At 37.9% G+C, this 14,815-nt stretch overlaps 1 protein-coding gene across 1 annotated transcript in view; it reads left to right on the top strand.

Annotated features, from left to right (window-relative positions):
- The first annotated feature begins 1,437 nt into the window (after window positions 1-1,437).
- The window catches only part of FAM185A (family with sequence similarity 185 member A), a 59,367-nt gene continuing 45,989 nt past the window's right edge, over window positions 1,438-14,815 (top strand). Inside the window, exons 1-4 of the mRNA XM_033193682.1 lie at window positions 1,438-2,144; window positions 4,191-4,300; window positions 9,564-9,656; window positions 12,967-13,105. Of these exons, the coding sequence (XP_033049573.1) occupies window positions 1,694-2,144; window positions 4,191-4,300; window positions 9,564-9,656; window positions 12,967-13,105 (793 nt within the window). The 5' untranslated portion in view covers window positions 1,438-1,693. The remainder of the gene's footprint in view (window positions 2,145-4,190; window positions 4,301-9,563; window positions 9,657-12,966; window positions 13,106-14,815) is intronic.

Below are 14,815 nucleotides of genomic sequence, written 5' to 3'. Positions count from 1 at the left end.
GGAGGGAGGAAGGACTAGAAAGACAGAAAAGTGGCAATGATAACTTAAGAAAACACTGAATTTTTTAAAAGATAGTGGCTGGCAGAGTACCTGAGACTTGTACCCAGGAGGGCTTTAGCCCAGTCTATCTATCACGATTGCCCCAGGAATTCTGGTCATTGTACTTGGGTAAAAGCTTCAATTTTTTAAGGCACTTGCATTTTATGAAATGTTAGTGTTTGCAGGTGTCTTGGCTAAATAATTTAGGGAATAAATTTTAGGAGGCAGTAGGGGCACAGAGTGGGAGAGAGCAACCAGGCAGGAAAGAAGAAAATAAATCTTTCTGTTCCCATTATTTAACTTCCCATAGAATTATAGAAGGTAAACACACACACACACACACACACACACACACACACACCCACCTTGTAGGGTCATTGAGAACCATCTTTCTTCATTTTAAAACTAAAGAAACAGGTCTAGGTGACACAGATGAAGCAGTGGCAGAGCCAGGAAAATAATCTGACCCTTGTCCCTGTTCTTTCCACCGCACCATGGTAACTCTCTTTTTTGTGTCTCTTTTTTTTTTTTAACATTCTAAAACTGAGGATCATTTGTAGTCAAAGAGATCAATGCTATTCTCAAAACAAGTTCTGATCTCTCATAATTTTCTTGGTAACTCAGAATCAATGTTAAGTACGTTGAAATAAAAATGCAGTACTTTACACGGTAATTTTGTAGACTGTGCACCATGTTCCCATCCATTTTCTTACTTGATCCTTACAAAAACCCTCTGAGGCAAGGCAAGGAAAGTATTATTATCTTCATTTTTAAAGTGAGCAAATTAAAACCCAAAGAGTAAGGTCACTTAGGGTCAGGAAGGAGCCAGTACTCTATTCCTATATTTGAAATATAGGAGGGAATACACTTCCAAAGAGGCAATTCCCTCAAAAAGCACCAAGAGTAAAGGCTATTTACTCTCTTGCCAAGGCATTCTCTATCCCCTGGAGACGCCTGCATTAGGTTAGTGAAGCGTGGGTCTTGACACCCACAGAGGTTACTCCTAGTTTGCACCTAGTTGTCATCTTAAAAAGCGCAGTTTCTTACCCCTTCCCTTGGTCCTGATCCTTATTTTAGGCTCTTTGGGATTTGGCCTCCTGGGTCTCACTTCAAAGCTCCACCCTCGCCAAACAAGAAGTCGCGTCCTTGGTATCCAAGGTGACCACGCAGCTTTACCCACGTTGCCCCTTCCGTGCTTTCCATTGGCCAGTTGGACTCCCATGTACCGCCCCTCCAATAGCCAATGGTCTTGAGGCAAAGGGCGCCCGCCTTTCCCAGGGAGTCTAACACCTACCCTTTTACCCGGGCTCCCCTGCGCATTGCCTCCTGGGATATGAGGTTTCTAAGATGCCAGAGCTCTGCGACGTTCCACCCCTTTACAACTACCTATCCCGTCCGCCTTAGCGAAAGGGGCGGGCGTAGGCTAGGAGTCCGGGTCAGAGTTTAGAGCTTTCAAATTGCAACTTGCCCCTGGGGCTTGGGTCGCTGATGTTTAAATTGCCTAGTTAAGCGAACCGGCTGGCTCTTGCTTCAGCAAACCCTGACAGACGTCTCCTATTTGACTTGAGGCGGCATAGTGGCCAAGTCGATTGGCCGTGGCAAGTGACCCTCCCTGTAGCTGAAGTGTTCTGAGGACTGGAGAGAGGGGCGCGCCATGCTTGCCCCCTGCTCAGGTTGGGAGCTTGGCTGCCTCCGTCTCTGTCTCCATCAGGTCCGATTGTGGGCTGGCGCTGGGCGCTGGGCTTCCTGGGCTTGCCAAGCCAGGCCGTACGTCTCAGGTGGGGGCGAGCGCTGGCCCGGATCGGAGGCTGAGGTCCCTCCGCCTGGCCCGGCGCGCCGGACTCTGAAGGAGTGGACGCTGCAGGTGAGCCCGTTCGGTCGGCTGCGGGCGCGGCTCCCGTGCCACCTGGCCGTGAGGCCCCTGGACCCCCTCACCTACCCGGATGGCGACCGCGTGCTGGTCGCGGTGTGTGGCGTGGAGGGCAGCGCGCGGGGCCTGGACGGCCTGCAGGTGAAGTACGACGAGGCTCTGGAGGAGATGGCCATTGTGTCTGACACTATCGACCCCCAGGCGTTCGTGGAGGTGAACGCGCCCCTGAAGTTTGGCAAGTGAAATGAAGTGAAAACGGATTTGGGTCCCAGGGCACGCACAGTGAACTTACTAAATTTGGTCGACTTGCACTTTTAATTGGTCCTGGCTTTCTAAACCTAATTTACAGTTGGCACCTTCGGAAATGCACCTTTTCCTGTGTTCTATTCTTGAGTATCCGAGTAGTATTTAAAAATTAGGTTGCCTAACAAACTAAAAATTAGTTATAGAAATTTTATACATCGAATGGAAACGTAATTTGGTATAATCCAGGTCAAATTCTATTTCTGGAGCCGCTTGTGTTCTCCTTTATCCCGTTGTCATTAGCAAACTGGCTTATTTTTCAAGGTTGAAGTTTCTTGACAATTCATTCAATGGTATGGCAGTCCATCTACATTTCCCCTTACTCACAGCCTGGGGGTGTGTCCCAAAACAGCCCTGTCAATAGGATGTTCCGTGTATCACCTGGTTTGAGTATTTGGTTTTAGACAGGCGCCCAGCTTCTTACTGTTATGTTTCCATTCTTTCTGGCCTAAGTTTTCCATGAGTAGCAAGCTTTGAAGAAAAACACATAGTAAGCCTGCCTAGGAAACTTCAATAATAATGCCTGCAAAATAACCTTTCCTAGGTTTTTGGGTTCTACGTTATTTCCTAAATGGCAAGCCACTGTGTACACAGGAACGGCTCCCCAGACTGTCATTCTTCCTGCGACTGAAGGAAGATATTGATGATGATGATGATAATAATAGCATTTAGCATTTTTAAGATAATCTTTTATAATGCTTACAGTTGCACCAAATAGTAGATGCTGTAGTCCTCCCTTATCCACCGTTTGGCTTTCTCAGTTTGTTACCTGCCTCAACTGTTGTAGGAAAATATTAAGATATTTTGGCAGATCACAGTAATATAACTTATTACAGTATATTGTTATAATTGCTCTATTATTGTTGTTCATCTCTTACTATGCCTAGTTTATAAATTAAACTTGGTCATTGATATGTATATAGGAAAAAACATAGAATATATAGGATTTGGTACTATCTGTAGTTTCAGGAATCCAGTGGGGCGGGGGTGGGTCTTGTCTACTTTAAGAGAAATCATCAATATTTATGTTAATTCCAAATTAAATATCAGTGTTTTTAATTTTTAAAATTCGTATACAGAGATGCCTGCGGTTACATCTTAAATAGACAGCCAAGGATGGCATTTGTGATTCCTTATTTTCTAAACTTTCTTCATATACCACTGCCATTTGTCCACAATCTTGTAGGGGTTTTTTTGTTTTTTTCTTCTTGAGACTGCATCTCACTCCCTCTTTCACGCAGGCTGGAGTACAGGGGCACAATCATGGCCCACTGCAGTCTCGACTTCACAGTTTTAAGTGATCTTCTCACCTCCGCCTCCTGAGTAGCTGGGACTACGGTGTATGCTACCATGCCCAGCTAATATCTTTATTTTTTGGTAGAAATGGAGTTTTGCCACGTTGCCCAGGCTGGTCTTGAACTCCTGGGCTTCAGCTAATCTTCCTTCCTTGGCCTCCCAAAGTGCTGGTATTACAGGCATGAACCACTGCTCATGGCCTGATCTTGTAGTTTTAATAGTATATATTAGGTTTTTCAAAGTTGTTCCCATTTTTAAAAAATTACTTCAAATACCTTGTGATATAGCTGCATGGTAATATTTTCATTTTCTAGGTATGACAGGTTAGACATAGGATTTGAAAACCTAAGTCATGATCATATATACTGGGGAAGAGGCTTCTACAGTCTTTCACAGGAGTACTTACCAGAATTGCAGTCTCCTTTACTTCCCATCTATGTTAGTTCTCTTTAGATGATTTAGGCCAGCAGAAATAACTGCTCTGTTTCTAAAACCCGGCAGAAAGGCTATTGTATGTGGTCCCATTGCCATGATAGAAGACCCCTTACCTTTAGAGTATGCCCTTTCCAGGATTCGGCAATATTATGGACATAACTGAGGAGTTGGATTTCTAGGGGTATTAAAATGCTTTGGAGTTTATAAACTGCAGTACTAACTTGCTTTCTTCTTTTTTTACTTCTAGGTTTAGATATCAAGTCATCAGGGTCTGGCTGTGTAAAAGTTCAAAGTATTGAATGTGATAATTGCAAAATTGAAACAGAGCATGGGACTAGCATCTTGCAGTCTGTTAAGGTATAGCATTTTTCTAATTTTATTTCACTGTTATTTTTTTTAAACCCTTACGCTGTGAATCATACTATCAAACTCAAGAGATTCTTCTATTTTGCAGAACATTGTCATTTATTCATCTCTCAGAAAGTCCTTGGCAAACATTTTGCCTTGAAATCAGTTCTAGTAAAGTACATAGGTTATAGCAGTTTTGAGGTTTTGCCTCAAATTTCTTTTTGATTTAATTTCAAAGTGTACAGTGATACTAATAGTATTTTCCTAGTATTCTGAAATCTTACTAAAGAAATTTTAGTTTCCACGAATGATATTCTTCCATTTTATTAAAAAGGCAGAATCTTTATGCACTGTAAATGTGCTTAAATATTAGATTACTTTAATCACATTTTTAATGTACCAGATAGCTCATTACTTAAGGATTAAGTAGTTATTTGTGCAAAGTAACATATGATTCATCTTGTTTTGTAATTAACTTTTTTTTTCTTTTTTTGAGATGGAGTCTTACTCCGTTCCCAGGCTGGAGTGCAGTGGTGCAATCTCGGCTCACTGCAACCTCTGACTCCCTGGTACAAGCAATTCTCCTGCCTCAGCCTCCTGAGTAGCTGGGATTACAGGCATGCACCACCATACTCAGTTTTGTATATTTAGTAGAGACGGGGTTTCACCACGTTGGCCAGGATGGTCTCGATCTCCTGACCTCGTGATCCGCCCGCCTCGGCCTCCCAAAGTGCTGGGATTACAGGCATGAGCCACTGCGTATGGCTGTAATTAATTTTATTTTTATATATATTTTTTTGAGACAGGGTCTCACTCTGTCACCCAGGCTGGAATGCAGTGTGTGATCTTGGCTCACTGTAACCTCAACCCCCTAGGCTCAAGCGATCTTCCCACCTCAGCCTCCCAGGTAGCTGAGACCACAGGTGGGCGCCACTATGCCTGCCTAATCTTTTTTAGATGTTTTTTTGTAGAGACAGGCTCTCACTGTATTGCTCAGGCTAGTCTTGAACTCATGGGCTCAAGTGATCCTCCTGCCCTGGGCTCATGAAGTGCTGGGATTACAGGTGTGAGTCACCATGCCTGACCTATATTTAATTTTTTAAATATTAGACTGGTGTCAGCTGTAAATAGTTTGAAATACCTCTCTGATAGGTACTAGCTTATCGTTACTCTTAGTGCTTCTTGCATTTGCATAGTCAAAACTTGATACTTTTGTGAACTTTGAAAGCATGCAATTTTGTTGAAGTCAGTCATCCTTGCTTCATAATTGCAAAATATTTTCATTTTTAGATTTCTAAACACTAGTTAGAATTAATAATTTGATGCATTTTTAATTTTTACATTTTTTTCTTTCATCCACCTTTATTTGTATATCTGCCATCAGCATCTGTCCACATGTGAATCATTTCAAATAAATTTAGTGGCACAAATATCATAAAAGATTCACATTACCATCACAAGTCCTTTTAGCACAATGAGTTGGTTCAGATTCTTGTAAAACATTGTGCAATAAGGTCTTCATGTTGAATGACTAACTGGGTGAGGATACCATAATTCTTTTTTGTCCTTAGAAATATTTTGTTCAGTCGTTGATACTTAAGTTTCAGAAAACTAATCTAGACTTGTCCACTGAAGACTCAAGAGTTTGAGATTTCCAATTTCACCATCAAAATTAGAATCTAGTATACTGCTGTCTCTGCATTTATGTTTTGATTAATCTGATAGTTCTGAAAGACGTTTCTCTGTTGACTTTCTTCTTTTATGCCATTGTAGGCATAAAATTAGAAATGGTTTCTTAGCCTTGGCACTATAAACCTTTTCAGCCAGGTAATTCTTTGTTGTGGGAGCCTGTCCTGTGCAGTACAGGATGTTTAGCACCATCTTTGGCCTCTACCTTTTAGATGCCAGTAGCACGCTCCTCAGTTGTGACAAGGGAAAATGTCTCCAGACATTGCCAAATGTCTTCTGGAGATAAAATCATCTCCAGTTGAGAATGATTGCTTTATGCAAGTCCATCATTCTTCTGTTTTCTTATTATTTTAGTGTTTTTAAAAAATATATTTGGGAATAATTTATGAATAATGATGAAATAACTCCTAGGATGATGAATTAGCAAAAAAATAAAATAAATGAAATAAAAAATAAGAACACTATTATCCCATAATGTATTTTAGATTTATAAGAGTCCAGTGGACCGATAATGGTAATTACAGGTTAGAATGAGTTTTGTTCTATTTTTTTTTTCGTATTTTTTTTTTTGAGACGGAGTCTCGCTCTGTCGCCCAGGCTGGAGTGCAGTGGCCGGATCTCAGCTTACTGCAAGCTCCGCCTCCCGGGTTTACGCCATTCTCCCGCCTCAGCCTCCCGAGTAGCTGGGACTACAGGCGCCGGCCACCTCACCCGGCTAGTTTTTTGTATTTTTTAGTAGAGACGAGGTTTCACTGTGTTCGCCAGGATGGTCTCGATCTCCTGACCTCGTGATCCGCCCGTCTCGGCCTCCCAAAGTGCTGGGATTACAGGCTTGAGCCACCACGCCCGGCCTGTTCTATTTTTTTAAAAGTAAGTACATTTTCTGTTTGTTCCTTGAAAGACCTCCCAAGAAATAACAGAAATCATAAAATATCAGTTCTTACAAATAAAATAGCTCAAAACGAGAAATTCATGAAAAATTAGGCTTGTGGATACTAATGGTATACCAAGGGTTAAGAGAATTATCATTGAGATCATAGGATTTAACTAACTTCAATTCACAAATGAGAACACTTTGGTAAAATATCTGGTTTAAGTTTTAAGTATCATACAATATCATTACCTTGAATTAGTGATCACCTGTTAATATGTTTCTCTTTCATTAACTTAAGGACTTGAAATATAGTTGATCTACCTAATAAAAAAATTTTTTTTTTGAGATAGAGTCTCACTCTGTTGCCCAGACTGGAGTGCAATGGCACGATCTCAGCTCACTGCAACCTCCGCCTCCTGGGTTCCAGTGATTCTCCCACCTCAGCCTCCCGAGTAGCTGGGATTACAGGCACCTGCCATCATGCTCGGCTAATTTTGGCCAGGCATGTTGGCCAGGGTTAGTCTTGAACTCCTGTCCTCACATGATCTGCCCACTTTGGCCTCCCAAAGTTCTAGGATTACAGGTGTGAGCCACCATGCCCGGCCCTACATAATAAAATTTTTATAGCAATAATAATAACTACTGTTAATAAGTCCTTATCATGTACCAGGAATCTTAGCTAAACCTTCATTTAATGCTTGAATTTTCTCCATTTTATGAAGGAAGAAACTAGAAGGCACCAAGAGATTGAGGAACTCACTTGCGTTCACATAGCTAAAAAAATTGAGCTGGGATTTGACCTTGGGTTGTTCTGATTTCCAAGCTCATGCTTTTTCCGCCTTTCTTTATTGTCCAGACAAAACATATGGTAAGACCACATTTGTGCAGCATCCTTAGAAAATAAGATAAGTGAACTTTTTAGGCAACAGAACCTTAACTAATTGAATGTCACACATTTGCAGTTTTTAAATGCAGTGTAATTTGTTTTCTAAATAATTTCTGATTTATTTAAACATTTAACTATTTGGTTTTATGTTTTTAAAAATTTTATAATCAATTTCACTTTTTTTGGGAATTACATGAGCTTTAAATTATAACAGTAGCTCTTATTATTTTTGAACCTTAGACCTCTTAGAAAATCTAATAATTGTCTCCTTAAGAAAAAAATGCACATGTCTATGAAATTTTGCTTACAATTTTGTAAGTTCATGTGAGCTTGGTTAAGAGTTCTTGACTTAAAACAACAAGTGTGCTCCTCCTATTGCCCAAGATGCCGAAAGGAAAGGAGGCCAAGGGGAAGAAGTTGGCTCTGGCCCCTGCATTTGTGAAGAAGCAGGAGGCCAAGAAATCAGTGAATCCCCTGTTTGAGCAAAGGCCTAAGAATTTTGGCATTGGACAGGACATCCAGCCCAAAAGATACCTCACCTGCTTTGTGAAATGGCCCCGCTATATCAGGTTGCAGCGGCAGAGAGCCATCCTCTATAAGCAGATGAAAGTGCCACCTGCGATTAACCAGTTCACCCAGGCCCTAGATGGCCAAACAGCTACTCAGTTGCTTAAGCTGGCCCACAAATACAGACCAGACACAAAGCAAGAGAAGAAGCAGAGACTGTTGGCCCGGGCCAAGAAGAAAGCTGCGGCCAAAGGGACCTCCCCACTGAGAGACCACCTGTCTTTCGAGCAGGAGTTAACACCATCACCACATTGGTGGGTAACAAGAAAGCTCAGCTGGTGGTGATTGCGCACAACATGGATCCCATCAAGCTGATTGTTTTCCTGCCTGTCCTATGTCATAAAATGGACAGGACATTGTCCTGTATTATCAAGGGGAAGGCAATACTGGGATGTCTAGTTCACAGGAAGACCTACACCATTGTTGACTTCACACAGGTTAACTCGGAAGACAAAGGAGCTTTGGCTAAGCTGGTGGAAGCTATTGGGACCAATTACAACGACAGATATGATGAGATCCACCGTCACTGGGGCGGCAGTGTCCTAGGTCCCAAGTCTGTGGCTCACATTGCCAAGCTCGAAAAGGCAAAGGCTGAAGAACTTGCCACTAAACTGGGTTAAGTGTACACTGTTGAGTTTTCTGTACATAAAAGTAATTAAAAAATAAAAACAACAAGGGCTTTGGGGATAGTCTTTTCAAAGGCTTATCACATTTGATAAGGAGTATATTAAATATAATTTGACTTCAGACTCATGTCTCTGGACATAACATAGTTAACTGTGCTATAATACAGACTTTTTTTTTTTTAAAGAGACAGGGTCTTCATGTGTTGCCCAGGCCATAGTGCAGTAGCATGATCCTAGCTCACTGAATCCTCAAACATCTGGGCTCAAGTGATCCTCCCAAATAGCTGGGAAATACAAGCATGTGCCACCATGCCTGGCTTTTTTTTTTTTTTTTTTTTCTTATTTTTTTTAAAGAGAAAGGTTCAAGTCCTTCTTCAGTGAAGCTACCAGAATACCCAAGTATCTCTTGTTTTTCCCTTTGAGTCCGGGTGGCTTATTTAACCCCTTTAACAGCAGTTGACATTTTTTTCCAGTTGATGTCATTATTCGAAGCAGTGAGTTTCTATATCATTCCTTATTCTTCTTTTGTTGCCTTGTCAGTATTAATACAGAAATGTTGAAAATGTTTTACTAGTATAAGTCAAACTTACTCTCTTTTTCACTATATGTATTTTTTAATTTGTCTTTCAGGGTCAAAAATTGCATGTTCAAACAAAAGGAGGAAAAGTGATCTGTCTGGGAACAGTTTATGGAAATATAGATATTCATGCATCAGATAAAAGTGTAAGATTGCAACTTTCTTTTCTTTTTTTTTTTTTTTTTTACGAATTGCAACTTTCCTTCCATTTGGCTCACCAAGTGGGTAGGTTCTACAAAGTTTGTAGCATAACATTCCCTTTTTAATGCATTTTAGTTCATAAGTAAATTCAAATTTGAAATTGAAGTGATTAAATAATATACAACTTAAGTTTTAGTTTGTGGTTTAATACTTTTGACAGTTTCTTAGTTCCTAATCAATAAAAACTTAAATGCTTACTATTTAACTCTAGTTCTGAAAAGACTTTTATTTTTATGATCATAGGTTAAAATAGATCATTAAGTAATATCACTAGTAACTGGATTGGATTTTTCTTGTGTTAGGTTTGAGTATTTTCTAAGACCTTTTTACTTCACCCTTAGGCAAGTTGAGGGGTGTTTCAAAACTCAACTTTCTTTGGTATTTTCCACCAGGTGGCACCATTAGATAGCTTGACTGCTCTCTCCTAGCTTTTTTTTGTTTTTAGCAGTTATTGGGATTTTAGTTGTTACAGGAAGATAGTTTGTATTTTTTAATCAACTCCTTTTGTAGCCTTTGGTCATTTAGCATAGTATTAAGAGTAAAGGTGTAATTTTGGAATTATAAATTGTCATTTAAAATATGTGATTGATAATGTATCTTTGAGAAAAAGTTTCCTTTTATTTTACGCTTACACAATTTGCAAGAGCCTTTTTGTTTCCTATAAATTTGCTAAATTCCATAGTCAGCTTTATTTTCAGATAATTGGTGTGGAAGAGTTGTGAGCATATTGTGTATGTAGATTATTGTTGGCATAATTAAACAAGATAGATTATAACAGTAATTGTTTCTGTTGTTTTATCTTCCTTCACCTTCCTACAAATTTGCTAAATTCCATAGTCAGCTTTATTTTCAGATAATTGGTGGGGAGGAGTTATGAGCATATTTTATATGTAGATTATTATTGGCATAATTAAACAAGGTAATTATAACAGTAATTGTTTCTGTTGTTTTATCTTCCATCACCTTTCTCTCAGACCCCGTGGGAGGTTGTTCAAACTTAAACATTTAAAAATACTCTGTAAATTAAACTAGGAAAGTGTTGAAAGACACTGTGTGGCCTTATACTGCAGCTTTTTTGAGATGGCATTTAGTTTTACTTTTTAGATTGCTGTGGTCTTGGAGGTACAAGAGGGAAATTAGACAAGTTTACAGCCCCTTCAAACTCAGTAAATGATGGCTAATATTATTGAAATAAGTTACTAGAATACTGTAACATTTATAATCAAATATAAATATTAAAGAATTTAAAATCTTAATCATTTGCTACTTTGAATATCTTGGCTACTGTTTCCTCTCAGTTATTTATTTGTTCCAATGTTTATGGTTTATTGAATATTCATGTATTTTACTTGTTATTATATCATTTTATTTCTTGATTGAGTTTTGTTATATACTAAAGAATCAGTCTAGGTTTTTTTTTTCTATTTTTATTATGTATAGTATTGATTTTTAATGTATAATTCTAAGTTTGTAGTTTTTATAAAACATAAAATACTTGTGAAATCTATTAACTTTTAATATACAACTTTCATACAAATGTGATTTGGATATTTGAGAAACAAACATAGTGAATTAGTTAAGAGCACAGAATACATTGAGAGCCACACCACCTGTGTTTGAATTCTGGCTCCACCATTCACTAAGCTCTATAACTGGACAAATTACTTAACCTCTGTGTGTCTCAGTTTTTTGGAAAATTGGATAATAGTAATAGAACTAACTCAAAAAATCCTCTATTAAGAGGATTAAATGAGTTAATACAGGTAAAGTACTTAAAACAACCACTGGCACATAGCTAAGTCTAATGTAATGCTTACCATGATGATGATAATAAAGGTAAAGGAATCACAGGAAAGATAACTTGACCAGTTCTAGACCTACCAGTTAGCTTCCCTGAGACTGTTTCATTATTCAGCAAACAGGATGGTGATATTTGCTTTGTCCACTCAACAAGATTGTGAGAATCAAATGAGCACTATAAATAATAGCATCATTATTCTACATGGCTGTTTTTAAATTGTATTAATTTTAGTGTCTAAGTTTAGTTTTATAACTTAACAAAGAACAGAAACCCATTTTGTCTGACTATTTGGTGAACAGATGACATAGTTGTCAGTTTTCCTTTCAGTCTGGGCTACAAAGCCCCAGTACTTCCTTAAAACTTGGTTTTCATTATTTGTAAGAACTACGTATATGTGTTTATGTATATTCATAATAACTAAATGAAAATTTTTTCTTTTCATGTAGAAAAGAAAATTTATAGCAATACCTCTGTCAGGAAGGTACTGATTTTTAAATCTACTTTTTGTTCTGTCATTAAATAGGTAAATTTAAATTCCTTCCATTTAGTTTGGTGGAAAGCTACCGCCTTATTAGAGGTCAAGTGGAAAAGTTCTAGAAATAATAGTATATTCACTACATTAATGTACTAACAGAGAGAAATCATGATAAATCAATAGAATCAGATAAAGTATGTGCTAAAATTCAAAACCTATTCATGATTTAAATAGCAAAAACAATAAAACAAAGTTGAAATAGAAGGGAATGTCCTTAATCTGATAAAAATTATTTTAAAAATATCTGTAGCAAACATCATGCTTAATGGTGAAATGTTGTAAACTTTTCTTTTGAGAACAGGAATAAGACAAGGATGCCTGCTATCCCATTGCTTCTGCTAGCTGCTATTCACTGTTGAATTGGGGGCCTGAGACAGATGGTTAAGGCAAGAAAAAGAAGGAAAAAGCAGGAAAAAAAGTATTAATATAAGGATTGGAAGGGAGGAAATGAAGCCATCACTTGTAGACAGTATAGTAACACATATATAATTTTTAAAAGTACAGATAAATTATTAGGATTAGTGAGTTTAGTCAAGTTGTTGGATTAAGATCGAATACAAGGTCAATTAGGATAAAATGACATTTTAAAAGATACCTTGTACAATAGCACTTAAAAATATCTAAGAGGAATAAATCTAATAAAAGATTAAGAATTTTATATAGGACATATAAAACATTATTAAGAGAAATTAAAGGAGACATAAGTCAATGGGGGAATATATTGGATCTATTCCATATTCTACAGAGAATGCACTATTTCTCAGAATCTCATAATTAGAGGTAGGGAATCAGAGTCATTAAAGTGATTGTGTACTAGGTAGTAACATTTTATGTAGTTACCCACTAATTCCACAGGTAGCATTTTGGCTTTTTACCAGTCTTTGTTTTATAATGAACTGATTAGTATTTCTCTTACTAGGCTGTTACCATAGATAAACTGCAGGGAAGTTCTGTTACTGTATCTACTGAAGATGGTTTGCTGAAAGCCAAGTATCTTTATACAGAATCATCATTTCTGTCTTCTGCTGCTGGGGATATTACATTAGGAAGTGTTCATGGTAAGCTGACAAAGGCATGATACATCTCAGACTTTCCACATAGTATAAATTTTAAGAGATGACTCTAGTTGAAAAAGGATCAGGAAACTGGCCTTTTAAATAATGAAATGCAGACTAACCATCTTTTTAAAAAAACATAAAAATAAAATGACTCATAAAGCTAATTTAATTTTATTTGGGCAAGAGATTAAAGATTATGCTGTTATATATGGAACTAATAGTAATTCTAATTTTTAATGCATTTCTTTTTTCTTTTTTTTTGAGACAGAGTCTTGCTCTGTTGCCTAGGCTGGAGTGCAGTGGCATGATATTGGCTCACTGCAACCTCTACCTTTCAAGTTCAGGTGACTCTCCCACCCTAGCCTCCCAAGAAGCTGGGACTACAGGTGTGTGCCACCACGTCCAGCTAAATTTTGTATTTTTAGTGGAGATGGGATTTTGTCATGTTGCCCATGCTGGTCTCAAACTCCTGGGCTCAAGTGATCCACCCCCTTGGCCTCCCAAAGTGCTGGGATTACAGGTGTGAGCCACACTGCATCCAGCCTGTGTTTTCTTACAATAGGAAACAAATAGCAAGGAAATATATGCAGGAGATGAAGTAAAAGCAGTGTTAGGTAAAGATGGGTACTGAGTGATTGCTTTTATGTTAACATAAGAAAGCTGAGGGTTAAATTAATGAAACATTTGGTGGAATGTAATTATAGCAACTCTGATACTAATTTTGTTTTAAATGTTTTGTGTGCATTTGTACTGGCACCAGGTTTTCTCAGCACCCTGTTGTTTCCATTTTCTTTGATAAGTATCCTCTTGTGATTTCTAAATCCTGTCTCTGCAAGAAATATTACATAGTTAATGTTTGTATTATTGAAGGAAAACAAGAAGAGTATAATGATGAGGTAATATGGCAAAGGGCATGCATGTGTTCAGTGTCACTCAGACTGCTTCTTGAATTTCCACAGAGCAGATGATTCAAATCCAGGTATGTTTTCTGAAATATATACAGATAGAATTAATAATCACTAATCCAGTATAAAACATCTGCTAAATGCCTTTTGGGCCATATTCCAGGAAGTACAGATTCAGACTTTTTCCATATATGATCCACTCATTTCACCTCTATAGTAAAGCTTGATATTGGTGTCTGTACACTCTGGCAAAACCCTCAGATTTTAGTTGTGAGCAAGAGTTACAGAGTGGCATTAGAAAGCATGGTTAGTGCTAATCATGCTATGTAGCAATTTGGCAAGTAGTCTTCTAAAAAAAAATTTTAAAAAAGCATACTTATATGCTTGAAATAGTTCTTGAGCCTCAATTTAATGGTTAAACCTCAAGCATTCTTACAAGGTTAAGGTAATGTTTGAACCCAAAATAGCTTAAGTACATATGGAGCTGTATCCAGATGAAGCAAATGGTGTTGTTACTTATTCATTTATTTCTTTTTTATTCAGTTGTACATTAAGTAGATCTGGTAATTTGTAACTCGTCATATTTTAAAAGTGACTTTTATATAAGCATTGCATTTCTAACTATCTTAATCATAATGAAAAGTACAGTACTTAATGTATTTAGTAGCTTTTAGTGGAGAAACAATTCCTTATCAAGTCAGATGTGGATTAACATCCACAGGAAAAGCAGCTCTGTTCTCTGCAATGCTTTACACCATGTTTACACTAAATTCATAGTGTTTCTTTCTTTGCATTCTTTTAAGTT

This window comes from Trachypithecus francoisi, unplaced genomic scaffold (assembly GCF_009764315.1).
Source record: "Trachypithecus francoisi isolate TF-2019V2 unplaced genomic scaffold, Tfra_2.0 Lachesis_group4, whole genome shotgun sequence".
NCBI classification, from domain to species: Eukaryota; Metazoa; Chordata; class Mammalia; order Primates; family Cercopithecidae; genus Trachypithecus; species Trachypithecus francoisi.
This window is presented reverse-complemented; position numbering and strand designations above follow the sequence as displayed.